We start from the raw sequence: 16,902 nt of genomic DNA, 5'->3' as shown, positions 1-16,902 counted from the left end.
ATTAAGTTATTGTGAAAATCCCCTAGTCGCCACACTCTGGCACCTGTTCGGTAGACTGAGGGAAAATTTAGCACGGCCAATGCACCTAACCAGGATGTTTTTCAGGCTGTGGGAGGAAACTGGAGCACTCGGAGGAAACCCACGCAGGGGAGAATGTGCAAACTCCGCACAGACAGTGACCCAAGCTGGGAATCGAACCCGGGTCCCTGGCGCTGTGAGGCAGCAGTGCTAACCACTGTGCCACCGTGCCGCTCCTTCAGTGATCACGATCAGAGCAAGATTAAGGAATTTGAGAGTTCCACCAGTTTCAGGTTTGGAGATGATAGCACACTGAAATCTTTAAAAAGAGCAGTGATTTCCTGCAAGATAGCTGGAGTCAATCATTTTATCAGCAGGGAAGTAGTGTCCAATATTGAGCAGGCCATCAGTGAAACCGGACATGGCTATTGTATTTGGCAAAGCCGTGGATTTACAATTTACACAATCTGGACACCATATTGTATTTCTTTAATGAAACCTAACTTTTCTATTCAGGAAATTAAAGAAGTGCTATTCGCATCAGAGGGATAGGAACTTAGAGGCCCAAAAGCTAATCATGTTAGAATCATAGAATCCCTACAGTGCAGAAGGAGGCCATTTAGCTCATCGAGTCTGCACCGACCACAATCTCACCCAGGGCCTGTTTCCGTAACCCCACATATTGACCCTGCCTAATCCCCTGACACTGGGGTCAATTTAGCATGGCCAATCAACCTTACTCACTCATCTTTGGAGTGTGGGAGGAAACAGGAGCACTCAGAGGAAATCCACACAGACACGGGGAGAACATGCAAACTCTGCACAGACAGTGACCCGAGGCTGGAATTGAGCCCGGGTCCCTAGCGGTGAGGCAGCAGTGCTAACCAAGTTGCATTGGCAGTTTATCCATGCCTCTCTTCCCAAAGATTAAAAATGTTGCCAAAGGATGCAGGAAAAAGAGATGGAGAATATACTAAACTAGCAGAGGAGATAAGCAATATATGTCGGAAGTGCAGAAGGACACCATCGCGGCCCAGAGGGATCCCTTAGCGAGGGATTTCAGTGACGATGTGGCTATGAATTTAAAGGCGTGGGATAAAGAAAAGATCATTTCCATTTTACATTCTGTAGATCTGACAGCTAGGATTAGCCAGTTAACAATTATGCAGAGTAACAATAATTGTGGATCAGGTGATGGAAAAGCTGGGATGGGACCCAAAAAATGGGTACACCGGCAAAATTCCTCACTGATAATGGGCGGTGGAGGGGCGGCAGTTTGCTAATGATGGATTTCGGGATATGTACAATACAGCAGCAGAAAGCCATTTTCATAACAGGGTGTGTGAAAGGAATCATTCAGTGATAGGTGCAATTCTTCATGAAGTTTTGGCTGATAGATCTAACTGCACAACTGAAATGTCCCAGCAACATTCAGGCATGGATTCCTAAACTAATCAACAGCCCTTAATCTTGCCTAAAATAGAAGATGGGTTCATATAGCTTCTATAAAAAAGTGCCAGGCACAATGATATTTTTATAATGAACATCTCCACCTCAACTCTACAGGTTGAATAAGACGTGGGGGAAAGTATACAAACCCTGTCCTCGAAGCCAAGTAACTCAGACCCATTGATATCTAGCAGAGCAAAATACATGCTGGAAATCTGAAATAAAAATAGATAATGCTGGAAACATTCAGCAGGTTGGACAACATCTGTGGAGAAAAAAGCTGAGTTAATGTTTCAGGTCTGTGAACTTTCATCAGAACTGATTACTTTGATAGCATTTCTCTTACTGGGGAGGCGATGGTCTAGTGGTATTATCACTAGCATATTAATCCAAAAACTCAGCTGATCTTCCGGGGATCTGGCTTTGAATCCCGCAAGGGCAGATGGTGGAATTTGAATTCAGTAAAAAATATCTGGAATTAAGAATCTACTGATGACCATTGTTGGAAAACCCATCAGGTTCGCTAATGTCCTCTTAGGGAAGGGAAATCTGCCATCCTTACCCGGCCTGGCCTACATGAGTGGGAGGAAGGCGACTTGTGTGGAATATTAACACGATGTGGAGAATCCGATGTTGGACTGGGGTGGGCACAGTAAGAAGTCTCACAACACTAGGTTAAAGTTCAACAGGTTTATTTGGAATCACAAACTTTCGGAGCGCGGCTCCATAAGTTCGTTATTGACACAGTTAGGACATGTGCTGTAGTCTCTATGTAACTTATTTAAGTTTAAACAGAATTTGGTTGGTTTATCACTGATGATCTGCTAAATTTCTAACGGCTTATTTGGATTCTCGTCACAGGACATCCTGCCTCCAGTTCAGTCAAAAAAAAGTCCTCCTCCAGCAGCCAAAACTGGCACTCGGTTGTTTTCGATGAATAGTAAAGCTGTAATTTGGATTAATGATTACACACATCCCTGCTGGATAGGAACCCGGTTTCAAATTGCTTCTCTTTGGTTTGCTTTTCTGAACGTGCATCAACGTGCGCGCTGACATCCAGCCCCTTACTGGATGTGTAATTTCCTCCGAGCGCGTTCTCAGGGGCCCCTCCTGTTTATTCCCTGGCCACATCAGAGAGAGAGAAGAGCTTCTAACAGAAGCAGCAAGAAGGGTGGAACATAGTCCAAAGAGGTTGTAGAGAGCGACTTGCGGGCAGTTAGAGACCAAGAGACGACAGCGAAGGGGGGGGGAAAGAGAAAAAAAAAGCTTCCAAAATGAATCCATCTTGTGCCAGATGTAAAAAGATTGTCTACCCGACAGAAAAAGTCAACTGCCTGGACAAGGTGAGCTGGAATCGACACGATGTTTGCGCACTCGGGGGGTTCTCTTTGATCAGTTACACTGTATCCCAGTCAGTTACACTGTTGCGAATTGTATCCCAGTCAGTTACACTGTTGCAAACGCTTGCATCAATTTCCGTTTCTTCTCCTCGCATTTGCTACATTTTGTAACATTCACCGATGAAGGCGCCAAGGAGGCGGAAGTATATCATTCTCCCCAACCACAGAATGTACATTTCTTTTTCTCTCCAAATAGACTCGCACAGAAAGACTTCTCCAGATCTGGGAGGTCTTGGGACGCGTTTGTCAAGATTTAAAAAAAAATCTAAACTTATTTCATGTTCGCTGTTTGGACGATTGCTCATGTTAAATTTGATGTCTGCCCTATCTCTTCCTCTCTCCCCACCCCCCGTTTCAAAATCGTAGTTATCAGTTTTTGGAAATAAATCATTTAGTCTCGCCTTGGATTTAAACCTCCAGAAGCAGAATCGATACAGACCAGGTTTTAGAATGTTCCGAGTGTTTTATTTGGAGATAAGGCAGTTTAAAAGGGCGTGGATCGATTTGTTGCACTTCAGAACTGGATCTGTTTCATTACAAAACATGCTTTGCTTTGGAGGATCACTGGAGAAACATGATAACAAAACCTTACTGCTAACCAGTGGGTTTCTCTCTCCCTCTCCCTCCCCCAACCCGCTCCTGCCAAAAACAAATAGTGAAATGATTGAGCCGTTCCCAAAAGGCGATATATAAACAAAATCTGAGATTAAGAACAAAACGAAATGGGCTTTCAACTGCCCCCCCCCCCCCCCCGAGGTTTATACTGGGCTAGATTAAGATTCGAATGGTGTCCTTGTGATCCGATTCTTGCACAGTTTATTCATGCATAACATGGAGAGGGAGGGTGGGGAAGCAGTGTTGATTGAGAGACTAAATTGTGTTCTTGGACTAGTCTACAAACTGAATCTGCTGTAAAGACGGTTGATTTTTTTAAAGAAATAAATTATTTTTACGATTCCCCCTCCCCACCCCACCCCCCCACCCCAAGTCGATGTTGCTGGGTTTAGTTTGGGAGATACCAGGAGCACTCATGCAAGCGTACATACCCGCACAGTGTCACTGGCCCGGCCAACCATGGAGACGGTCGCAAAAGTAAAATCCAGCGGATGCTGGAAATCTGAGAGAAAATGATGGAAACACTTTGTTAACTCCGTTTCTCAGTCCACGGATATTGGCTTGACTTGCTGAGTATTTCCAGTATTTTACATGAGGATGGGTACACATAAATGAACATGAACCAGCAAAGGTCCAAAGATGTGCAGTTTAGGAGGATTGGCCATGCTAAATTGCTCCTTGGGTATGTAGGGAGATTGGCAGGGTAAATACAGGGGGTTACAGGGATAGGGTGGGGGTGGGCCTGGGTGAGATACTGCCTCCTTCTGCACTGTAGGAATTCTATGATCAGCGAAGACAACTGGGCAGTTGGTCCCTTAGTTGAATTTCCTTTTATTCTTTCTCCCCAAATGTTTAAAGATCATTTGGCCTATTGTGCCACAACCACAGCTGTTCTCACTGAATGCAACAATATAATAAACTTGGCATCTCACTGCGTTTATTCACCGTGGATAATCTTCCATTTACAATAATTTTTCAGTTTTAAAGTTTACATTAACACTGCCATGAAGTTACTATGAAAATCCCCTAGTCACCAAACTCGGGTGCCTGTTTGGGTACACTGAGGGAGAATTTAGCATGGCCAATGCACCTAACCAGTGCTAAAAGCAAATTACTGTGAATGCTGGAATCTGAAACCAAAAGAGAAAACGCTGGAAAATCTCAGCAGGTCTGGCAGCATCTGTAAGGAGAGAAAAGAGCTGACATTTCGAGTCCAGATGACCCTTTGACAAAGGGTCATCTGGACTCGAAACGTCAGCTCTTTTATCTACTACGGATGCTGCCAGACCTGCTGAGATTTTCCAGCATTTTCTCTTTTGGCAGCTAACCAGTACGTCTTTCGGACTGTGGGAGGAAATTGGAGCACCTGGAGGAAACCCTCGCAGACACGGGGAGAACATACAGATTCTACACAGACAGTGACACAAGCCAGGAATCAAACCCAGGTCCCAGGTGTTGTGATTTCAGCCTTGGGTGACAGTCTGTGTGGAGTTTGCATGTTCTCCCCGTGTCTGTGTTTTGTTTTGCTGGGTGCTCCGGTTTCCTTCCACAGTCCAAAGAAGTGCAGATTAGGTGATTTGGCCATGCTAAATTGCCCCTCAGTGTGAGTGTGTGCCCTGTGATGGATTGATGGCCCATCCTGGGTGTATCCTGTTGAGTGCCCAGTATATGTCAGGATCGGCTCCAACTCCCTGTGACTCTGAATTGGAGTAAGTGATGCAGTGAACATTAAGTTAAAGGCAATCTCCAAGCATGGAACAACAGCGATGTAGCAATCAAGGTAACAGCCATTCACATTGAGGTATTCTCAAAGACAGCAAACCAAGAAGTTAAAAGTACTTTATCTTAAATTTTCAGGTTAAAAAAACTTGCCTTTAAGTAGCACCTTTTCTGATCACCATACATCTCAAAGATGCTTTGCAACCAACTTTTAACTATTTACTTTTGTAGTCCCTGTTGAAATGTAGTGGCCAATTTTCACACTGTGACCTCCCACGAACAGCAAAGTAGTAATGACCAGATAATATGTTTCTGTGATGTTGATTGAGGGATAAATATTGGCCCGAACACCAGGGGTACATCTCCACTATCCTTTGGAAGTCCCAGGGGATCTTTTATGTCCATCCAAAGGGGCAGACTGGCCTTAATGTCCCTCCAAAAAATAGCACCTCTGACAATGCACAATCCCTGCAATGGGGTGTCAAACATGAGGTTGTGCTCACATTTAGGATTGAGACTTGAACTCGGTCTTGTGACTCTGAGGCGAGGGTGCTACCGACCGAGTCACAGCTGACACAGATAGTGAAATAAATTGATTGGATTTCATATCCCTACAGTGCAGAAGGAGGCTATTCGGCCCATTGAGTCTGTACCGACTCTCCCAACAGACTATCTTACCCAAGCCCACCCCCCGCCCTATCCCCATAACCCCACACATTTGTCCCACTAACCCCACCCCCCCCCACATCTTTGGAGTGTGGGAGGAAACCAGAGCACCTGGAAGAAACCCACGCAGACACAGGGAGAATGTGCAAGCTCCACACAGACAGGAATTGAACCCGGGTCACTGGCGCTGTGAGGCAGCAGTGTTAACCACACGAGCTAAACTATTAATAGAAACGAACGTTAAAAATAATGAGAATTTGTTTCGCATAATTGGGAAATTTGATTTTCCACAAATATAAGGTTTGATTTTCAGGACCAGTGTGTGTATTCAGCAGTAATTATGAAATGAATACACCATTATCCAAACAGTTACACCTCATTCAACAAGGTGACATTTTCCAGGGTGATTACACTGTAGGAGTTAAAATTCACATCAGTTGAAAGACATTGATTGCAATCTGGGAGAGAGGGGGCGACCACTTATTGAATCTGTAACAACAAGTTTTGGATTTTCACTTTTTTCTGTGTGTAGAGTTCCCCAAGTTGCTTCCAGTTTTGGGGAGTAGTTACAGTGGATGCTTAGTTTTTCTGTCAGCAAACGGGGTGTTAATTTGTTTGAGTTCATGACCATAGCATGTTGAATGGAGATTATGGAAACTGTTTCCATGATGTACTGTGTCGCCAATGTGCCACACTCCACATATTCGGAGCGACTGTAGTGCCGTTCCATTGGGGTGGATCAGAACCATTGGGAGTTTCCGGGATTATCTGCGTTTTCCAAGGCGCGTCTAGTTTTGTCTTTGATTTAAATCTGATTGCGATAGTGAATGTATAGTGCCGATCTCCCATCTGTGTTAAATTGGTGGAACTCAACTGAGGCATGTTAATGAAATTGGTCTCGGTGTTCCTCTGATTGGGGAGGGAAGGGGAAAATCAGCTGGACATCATTCTTCTGATGGTTATCCAGGTGAGAATACATGTGAGCATTGGATGACATTGAGACTTGGTTTGTGATACTCCATCTAAATCTTAATAACTCTCCATTCACCATCAACATTAGTATGTTATGGATGCTGTCTTGGAATGGATAGTTAGAGAATTGGAATCTTTGGAATCATATCCTGGTGTGAGATAGCACCTTGAGTAGTAAGAAATATTCATGAGGGTTGGAATGCACAAACAATTGCATTATATAGCACCTTCCATGCCCTCTGGGCATCCTGAAGCACTTCACAGGTACAGTAATTAATTGCCTTTTTTGAAGTTTCTCCACTGTTCTTTGCCAGGGAAACATGGGGCCCAATTTGTGTACAGAAAGATCACAAACAGCAATGTGATAATGGCCAGTGTTAATGCTGGTTTCGGTATAAATATTGGCCAGGACACCATGAAGACTGCCTCTCCTGTTCAAAATAGTCATAGAATCATAGAATCTTACAGTGCAGAAGGAGGCCATTTGGCCCATCGAGTCTGCACTGACCACAATGCCACTCAGGCCCTATCCTCGTAGCCCCATGTATTTACCCTAGCTAGTTCCCCTGACACTAAGGGGCAATTTAGCATGGCCAATCCACCTAACCCGCAAATCTTTGAACTGTGGGAGGAAACCAGAGCACCCGGAGGAAACGCACGCAGACACGGGGAGAATGTGCAAACTCCACACAGACAAATAGTGCCATGGAATCTTTTACAACCACTTGTGAGAGCTGATAGGACTTTGCTTTGACATTTCTCCTGAAAGAAGGCTCCTCCAGTTGTGCAGCTCCCTTGGTACTGTACTCATGGATCAGTCTAGGTTTCATAATCATGACCTGGAGTGGGGTTTGACAGTGTGACTGACTGACTCAGCACCATCACTGATCTATGGCTGATATGTTATTGTACAACAGGCAGAAACGTGTTGTGAACATGTAGGTGCTGGTGGATATCAGATTGCAACAGAGAATCAAACAATGGTTTTGATTCTGTGCCGAGAGACTTGGTTTGAAAGTTGATGTGCTCCAGTTATTACAGGCTCTGCGATACCATCTTGTGACTGTAGCTCACAAGGAAAGGAGCAATTCCAGTCAGGTTGTTCCTTGGGCCATGCTGGTGTCTCACCTTTACACTGCTGGGATTACTTTCATGTTCTTTGTCTCTCCAAGCTGTGATTTGTTTTATTGTAGATACTGCTGGTCCCCGGGGACATCACCAAATTGGTTTCACTGTCACCTGTTCGTATTTTGTCAGCTAATTTTCATGGAAATATGCCTTCTGGAAAAGATTTATAAAGAAAGAGGCTTCCAATTAAAAATACTTTTTGACAACCTCGGGATGTTCCAAAGTGCTCTACAGCCAATGAGTCCTTTCTGAAATGCAGTCACTGTCGTAATGTAGGAGGTGCAGCAGCCAATTTGTGCACAGCAAGCTCCCACAAATAGCAATGAGGTAATGGCCACGCCGTCTCATTGACCAGGACGTTGGAGAACTCCCTACTCTCCTCCAATGGTTCAATGTATTTTATGAAAGCAAAACATTCTCTCAATATTGCATTGAAGCATCATAGAATCCCTACAATGAAGAAGAGGCCATTCGATCTGTCGAGTCTGCACCAACTCTCTGACAGAGTACTTTACCCAGGCCCTCTTCCATGCCCTATTTCTGTATTCCCACACATTTACCAGGCTAATCCATTTCACCTACACATTTTAGGACACGAAGAGGCAATTTAACATGGCCAATCCACCTAACCTGTACATCTTTGGACTGTGGGAGGAAATGGGAGCATCCGAAGGAAACCCACACAGACACGGGGAGAACGTGCAAACTCCACACAATCACCCAAGGCCGAATTGAACCCGGGTCCTTAGAGCTGTGAGGCAGCAGTGCTAACCACTGTGCCATATAGAGTCATAGAAGTTTACAGCATGGAAACAGCCTCTTTGGCCCAACTTGTCCATGCCGCCCCTTTTTTTTTAAAGCCCCAATCTAGTCCCAATTTCCTGCGTTTGGCCCATATCCCTCTATACCCATCTTACCCAAGTAACTATCTAAACGCTTTTTAAAAGACAAAATTGTACTCGTCTCTGCTACTACCTCTAGCTGGATTTGGATACATAGACTGAGTGGCAAAATGTAGTAAACAGTGAGGTTAAGAGCAGGATTTGGAGACACAGCCTGAGTGAAGCTTCACAGCCTCCTGATTTCAGCAGTAATGAATGTAAGTAATAAGAGCCCCCCCACCCCCACCCCAATCATCCGCTCAAATGCCCATTCCTGGGTGTCAGCCGATGCTCAGTGGGTGGCACTCTTGCCTCTGTGTCAGAAGGTTGCGGATTCAATGCCCAACCAGTCTTGGTTGGTAGCATTCAGAAGAGTGGGGGAGTTGGGAGTATGCTCGGAGTTGTCTATGATCTTAGTTGACATACTAGTGCACTTTTGAGGAGAGTGTCATATTGCTGATGCAATGTTAGACCTGTTAATGTGGATGTTAACGATTTCAAGGTCTATTTTGAAGAGTAGCTGTTCATTCTGGAGGTGATTCCTCCTTCAACCAACGTCGCAAAGATCAAATTAATTGGCCATTCATCTTGATGAGTGGAATAGTTACCTCATTTGTGCATTTGACGTTTTCGAATAAGTCACTGTATATGAAACATTCTGTGACACTTGAGCTGTAAAAATGTCATTGAAGGGTGCCGATATTGTGGCTTTAAACCCCTAGTGAAAATGGGTAACAGTCACCAGTGAAGTAAAATGTAACAAATTAGACTGTTTCTTAAACGTGTGCCCAATTGCTGATCATTTTGAATTGAGTAGATTTGTAGAATATTTAAACCTCACCAAGATGGTTAAAACAGATGATCTGATAATGATTACCATGCTGTTTGTGGGATTGTTCTCTGCCCAAATAGTCTCTCTCTCTTTCCTATGTGACAATGTTTCAAAAGTACTTCATTGGCTGTAAAGCCCTTTGGGATATCGTCTGGTCATGAAAGTTGCTGCAGGAATTCAAGTGTTTTTTCTGCTGCAAATTTGATACAATTCTGGTGAAAGATGTTCCCTCAGTTCTCAGGCAGATAGTTGGTGGAGTGAGGACCCACCATATGCTGCAAAAAACCCACATGCTGCTGTAATTGCAATTCAGAGCTTGTGTGGATGGTAATTAACCAAAAGACATGCACAAATTGGAGGGTTGGGGGAGTGGGCTGATTAGCTCGGTGGCAATTATTCCAGCATTGTGCTTTGCTTGCGCTAAATCAGACAGGGATGAATCCTGGTTATCTGGGTGCTTCCAACCTAGTGGTAGTTAGATTACTCAAACACAACTGGTTGAACTTTGTAATGATTGGCTGAGATGCAAAAATCCCTCCCCCCTCCCTGAAGCGATGGTAGTGCAGTTGAAGTTTATCTGTTGCGGTAGGAACTGAGGACCCTGGAAATACAGATCAATTAATATGTCTTAATATTTTGGGTGTGGACCTATTGTCAAAACTGCTTTGCTTGCATGTTCAATTCAGCTGAAGCACAAAAGGATTGGGCAGTAATATGATTCCTGTCCATGTGTGAAAATTTGATCTACCCCGGTGAATGGCCCAAGTGTGGGAACCAACGAAAACTGAAAGGAGAAAAGAAAGAACTAGCATTTCTATAGCAACAGGATGTCCCAAAATGTCTCAGAACTAAATAATTACTTTTGAAGTGTAGTCATTGGCTGTCTTGTTTCCCCACAATGCAACAATTTGTGCAGAGCAAGATCCCACAACCAGGCATAAAGTAAATGACCTAAAGTTAATGCTGAAGGTATTTCAGTGGGATGGCTGGTGACTTGAGAGGTAAGATTATTGCCACTGAGTCAAGGATGACAATTGCTATTAAGTGAATATAACTGTGGGTTTTAGAGTGAGCAGATTAAGTGAAGAGTTTCACAGCTTGGGGCGTTCTGCGAACAGATTTGGAGATTGTGTGACAAGTATTGATTGCAACAAATGTGGATGAAGAGAGGAGGGAGAGGTTGAGTTGGCCAAAAATATAGGTATTGGGTTTTTGAAGGTGGAGAGGTGCGGAGGTGTTTCTGGAAGGAATTTGAGCAAGCAAGGGCGAGGCAATTGAAGGTTCTGTCACCAAGGGAAATAACCACGAAAGAGACGAGACAGCCTAATCACCAGGGCAGAGCTAAGTGAAAGATAATTGTGTCTATCTAGCAAGACAAAGACTGCAATTTGTCCTGAAACTATCTCTCATAAATATCTTGAAGTCCTGATAGAGTGACAGCAACCCTTCAACAGGTCGGATTCAGGTGGGAGCGGGGGCTGAAAGAAAGTAAATGATTGCCCATTTTCTTGTCTTTCCCTCCTGTGGGTACCTAGTGGTTAGCACTGCTGCTTCATGGCGCCAGGGACCTGGGTTCGATTCCCGGCTTGGATCACTGTCTGCGTGGAGTCTGCACATTGTCCCCGTGTCTGCATGGGTTTCCTTTGGGTGCTCTGGTTTCCCCTCGCAGTCTGAAAGATGTGCCGGTTAGGTGTATTGGCCATGCTAAATTCTCCCTCGGTGTACCTGAACAGGCACTGGAGTGTGGTGACTAGGCTATTTTCACAGTAACCTCATTGCAGTGTTAATGTAAACCTACTTGTGACACTAATAAATAAACTTTAAACTTGAGTCTAAACAACCACTCTTGACTCTGCGTGTAGACAAGTTGCAAGTATCACAACCCAGAAGAATCTTGTGTGTGCTCTTCCAGAAATTATTCCAACATAATGATTAAGATCCATAACTTTCTTCTCACCCTTTCCCCTCCCCACCCCTTCCATTGCAGGGCCATTGATTCTAGTTGTCCAGCTAGCTCCTTACCACCTGAACTAGGGTTGCCAAATCTCCAGGATTATCCTGCTGTCTTTTTGAATTGTAGATTAACTTCCAAGACATTGCTGCAAGCAAAGAGCATTGGCATGTTAGGAAAATTCCCCCCTACCTCCTTAGAACTAATAAACACAAGTATTCAAAAAATATATAGTGGGGTGGTGGCGGGGGTAAGACTGTTTGATAAGTCAGGAATCAATGGTAGAGTCTGTTTGCTTTCCAGTTGGCATGAGACATTGGTGCCCTGTGAGGATGAATGTGTGGGCCAACCAAAGACTGGAGTGTGGGGGTGGTTTGCAGTCATGCAATGAAACTTCTTGGAATGCAGTTGGCAAACCAAACTCACCTGAGCACGATTTGTATTTGAGGCTTTCCTGCTGTGTGTGTGGTTGGATCAGCTACTCATTGAATCATTGGGGCAGTCTGACTTGATAATGAAATGTGGGGGAGGAGAATACACAGACTGTGTGATTAACTGGAGATAGTCTGAGTCAGAGCAGAAACACAACTCTTAAGGCTATAACTATTCCAACATTTTAATTGTGCACAGGTACTGTGAATCTTACTAAGCTCGTCACATGTATGCCTCTCTGCTGAAGTTGACTTACTGCCACCAGCATACTCTGGATAAACAGATTAGTGTTTATTTAAAATCTTTGGGGATTTTCAAACATGACAATCTGTGAAATAAAATTTCTTGTGTCTATTGTTAACCAATGAGGAAGAAAATGATCAGAATTAAGTCTGTACTTTTTTTGGTGAATTATTCCAAACCATACTCGGTAATTTCAATTTGGTATCCAATCGCATTCCAGAAAATAAACTTGAGATACGGTGGCCATGAAGGCACCACACCAAGAAAACCATAAACTCCATAAGAGTGGAAGTCACTGGCAGTAGGTTACACCCTTGCTTTTGAATTCGAAAAGTTATGGGTTCAAGCCCCAGAGGCCTGAACATGTAATAGAAGCTGAAACCTTGGTGCAGTATTGAGGGAGTCATGCATTGTTGGAATTACGTCTTTAAGATGAGATATTGCATCCGAGCCCACTCTGCCAGTGAATGTTAAGTTTCCATGTGCTATTTCAAGGGCAGGAGTTTTCTTCTGGTTCCTTGCAAATGTTTGTCCCTCAATGAACATGTGCATATCTGTTCCTTTGTGGGATCTTGCTATGCACAAATTGGTTGCTGCTTTTCCCGGCATTGCAACTGTGGTTCCCACTTCCAAAGCGCTTCATTGGCTAAAAGCACTTTTGGGATGTCCTGAGTGTTGGTAATGTGTTGCATAAATGCCAATTGTCCTTTTGCTCACAGTCTCAGATTTACTGGCAACTTTGGCTCCAGTCACTCTTCTTCCCCTCCACAAGTGGCACAACCCCATCCTGCAGGATGTTTCTGGTTTGTGCACCTCCCAACAGGGCCCTCCCACTTCTTAGAGCTTTAATTGTCCATATATATTGCAGTAATCTTGAAATGCAATAGCAGTAGGAGTGGCACAGTGGTTAGCACTGCTGCCTCACAGCGCCAGGGACCTGGGTTCGATTCCTGGCTTAGGTCATTGTCTGTGCGGAGTCTGCAAGTTCTCTCCGTGTCTGCGTGGGTTTCCTCTGGGTGCTCCAGTTGCCTCCCACAGTCCAAAGATGTGCGGGTTAGGTGCATTGGCCATGCTAAATTCTCCCTCAGTGTACCCGAACAGACGCTGGAGTGTGGCGACTAGGGTTTTTTCACAGTAACTTCATTGCAGTGTTAATGTAAGCCTACTTGTGACACTAATAAATAAACTTAAAACTTGAGGCCTTTGTGACTTTGTGATTTTGAATGGGAAGTTGGTGTTTTAACATGGTGTTTTAGCATTTCGGTACCGGTTGGCCCTCTGGATTCTTGCACTCAGGTGTACATGGCAATTGTTTGCATTGGCACACCCTCTTCTTGTATTGCTGCTTCATTTAAAGAAACGACCTGCATTCATACAGTGACTCAGACAGCCGAGAAAACATGTTTGTTTCCCCTTTGTGGCTTATTTCCTCAATCCAAATGTCAAATATACATGAGCAAATGTGAAACAATTTTTATTCCGTCTTGGACCATGATCCCATTTACTGGTGGAACAGGCTCGAGGGGCTGAATGGCTTCTTTCTGTTCCCTATAGTGGAGTTGCCTTCTTGATGGCTGGCGTGGAGAGTTTTGAGCAGGTGACATGATCCCATCTTGCACTCCCCCTACTCAGTTTTAGGATGCATGTATTTATTTTTGAGAAAAAGCATTATCTAATCGTGAATATACAATAATGGGGACATTGGCATGCATGTATTGCCACAAATGGACAAAGGTTGCGTTGCAATGACTTTCATTCAGAAAATATTTAGTTGTTTGGTGGTTCAGAACCCGAGTATTGCTGAGGAAACAGCCAAATAGAAGCTTTTCATTTTGCATTCATCAGGACACCTGGCAAGAACACTAATATACCTTGTATCAGTATTCTTGTCAAGCGTCCTGATACAAAGTACATCAATACTCTTGCCAAGTATTCTGATACAAGGTATTCTTGTCACGTGTCCTGATGAGTGCATTACGAAAAGGTTCAACATGACTCTTTTGTCAGCAATACTTAGCAAACATTATTTACAGAAACAAGTCTTGATGTCCAACTGCCTGCTTTAATAAAATTAGGACCAGTTGATTTGTGGTGGCACAGTGGTTACCACTGCTACCTCACGGCTCCAGGGAATCCGGGTTCGATTCCGGCCTCGGGTGAACGTCTCTGTGAAGTTTCCATGTTCTCCCTGTGTCTGCGTGGGTTTCCTCCGGGTGCCTTGGTTTCCTCCCACAGTCCAAAGATGTGCAGGTTAGGTAGATTGGCCACGGTAAATTGCTTCTCGGTTTGTTTGTGTGTGCCCGGTGATGGACCAGTGTCCAATCCTGGGTGCATCCTGTCTCGTGCCCAATGTCTGTCGGGAAAGGCTCCAACTCCCCGTGACCCTGAATTGGAGTAAGCAGTTAGCTGAAAGTGAAGTGGTTGACTTGTTTAAGGTTATTCTTTAACTATTTTGACAACAATTTCTCTGCATCTTTTGCATGTAGAAAAAAAATCATTTTGTTTCCTATTTTCAACATTTGCCAATCAAAACAATGCGGCCTGCACTGGAGCATGCAAACTCTTTGGAAAATTTCACCTTATAAGTTTTAAAGTTTATTTATTAGCTTCACATTAACACTGCAATGAAGTTTCCTAGTCACCACACTCTGGTGACTGTTTGGGTACACTGAGGGAGAATTTAGTATGGCCAGTGCACCCAACCAGCACGTAAAAGTCAAGCAGAGTTTATTTATTAGTGTCACAAGTAGACTTACATTCACGCTGTAATGAAGTTACTATGAAAATCCCCTAGTCGCCACACTCCGGCACCTGTTCAGGTACACTGAGGGAGAATTTAGCATGGCCAATGCTCCTAACCAGCACCTCTTTGGACTGTGGGAGGAAACCGGAGCACTCGGAGGAAACCCACGCAGACACGGGGAGAACATACAAACTCCACATGGATGGTTACGTTACCTGAGCCGGGAATCGAACCCGGGTCCCTGGTGCTGTGAGGCAGCAGTGCTAACCACTGTGCTACCGTGCCACCCACAAGGACAGGTGGAAGGTCAGAATATTGGTCAGAATATAAGGGACAGCAAAGGATGACTAAAAAAAATAAGACTGAGAGAAACTCAGCCCAAAATATAAAAACAGATATAAGTAACAGCCCAGAAGTAGGTACAAATCAGGAAATGGAAGGGAGGGAGGAAGACAGGAAAATTACAAAGAACAAAGAAAATTATAGCACCTTCAAATTCCACACAGACAGTCACCCAAGCTGGGAATCAAACCTGGGTCCCTGGTGCTGTGAGGCAGCAGTGCTAACCACTGTGTCACCGTGTGTGAATCTGGAAATTTAGGTTGATGAGCTGCTCGACTGTGGAGCTAACACATTTCTACCCAATCTGTTCCACGCAACCAAACTTCCAGCAAAAGTGCCCCAGGGAATACAACTGTGGGATTATTGTTGGCCTGATTTCTTTTTCTTCTTCACAGCCTGAATTTAAGGAAAATTATGCACTCCACACCTATTTAGTTTGGTGTTACTGAGCTGGTTTTCAATGTTCACATTGCTAAACCGGGCTCCCTTACCCCAGTGACAGGATGAGACCCAGTTTTTGTTTTATTTATGAGAAGTTATGAACTTGGCACTGGGACAAGGGGGGATTGATTAAGTAACGTAAATGATGGGAGTTGGCTGACCAACTTTATACTGAACTGATGCCAAAAGAATTCTGGAACAAAGCAACGTGGGAGGCCAGGAGGGTGAATTTTCTCTCTGTGTTACTCGGCAGAGTCTATCCGGTCTCTGAAGTCTGGCTCCTGACTTTCACCATGCAGGAGCCAGCAGAAGGGACTGAAACAGTGTGCGATTCATAATCACAGAGTAAAGCTCCTTCACTGTAGCTTGAAGGTTAAATCGATGGACTGCTGCGTAATAAGTTGTTTGAGGTCGTGTTGCATTATTTTTACATGGAATTACATAGTACTTGTACAGCACAGTAATGGGCCATTTAGTCCAAAAAGGCTCTGCCGATGTTTATGAGCCTCCTCCCACCTAATTTCCTTTTGTCTATTCAACATATCCTATTCTGTCTGTTCCTCCCTAACTCTAACTTCTTCCAGCCTGACAATTGTCCCAAGATTTCTGAGCGCCTCCAATTCCGGCCTCTTGATCATTCCCAATTTTCTTTGTCCCACACGTGGCGGCTGCGCCTTCAGCTGCCTAGTTCTAGCATCCTGTCCCAAAACCCCTTGGTGTCTCTACATTTCCTCCTTTTAAGGTGCCTCTTAAAAGTGATGCTTTTGACCAAACCTTGGGTCGCTTGTGGTTTTCTCACCTTATATGGCTCTGTGTGTAGCACTTTGTTTGAGCTCCTGTGAAGCACCTTAGGGCTTGGTTTTACTAAATTAAAACTCAAAATATAAATATAATTTGTCCTGTTCTCCCTTGGAAGAACATAAGTAGCGGCAGGAGTAGGCCATTTAGCCCCTCAGGCCTGCTCATCATTGAATAACATCATGGCTAGTCTGATTGTGGCCTTAACTCCGCTTTCCTCTCTCTCTCTCTCTCTCTCTCTCTCTCTCTCTCCCCCCCCCCCCCCCCCCCCC

General features: G+C 44.3%; 1 protein-coding gene across 1 annotated transcript in view; it reads left to right on the top strand.

The window, feature by feature from the left end:
- Positions 1–2,513: 2,513 nt before the first annotated feature.
- Positions 2,514–16,902, top strand: part of lasp1 (LIM and SH3 protein 1) — a 177,881-nt gene continuing 163,492 nt past the window's right edge. The window contains exon 1 of the mRNA XM_078224150.1: positions 2,514–2,810. Within this exon, the coding sequence (XP_078080276.1) occupies positions 2,742–2,810 (69 nt within the window). The 5' untranslated portion in view covers positions 2,514–2,741. The remainder of the gene's footprint in view (positions 2,811–16,902) is intronic.

This window comes from Mustelus asterias, chromosome 11 (genome assembly GCF_964213995.1).
Source record: "Mustelus asterias chromosome 11, sMusAst1.hap1.1, whole genome shotgun sequence".
Taxonomy (NCBI): domain Eukaryota; kingdom Metazoa; phylum Chordata; class Chondrichthyes; order Carcharhiniformes; family Triakidae; genus Mustelus; species Mustelus asterias.
The sequence above is the reverse complement of the archived record's forward strand: the minus strand, read 5'-3'. Positions and strand labels throughout refer to the sequence as shown.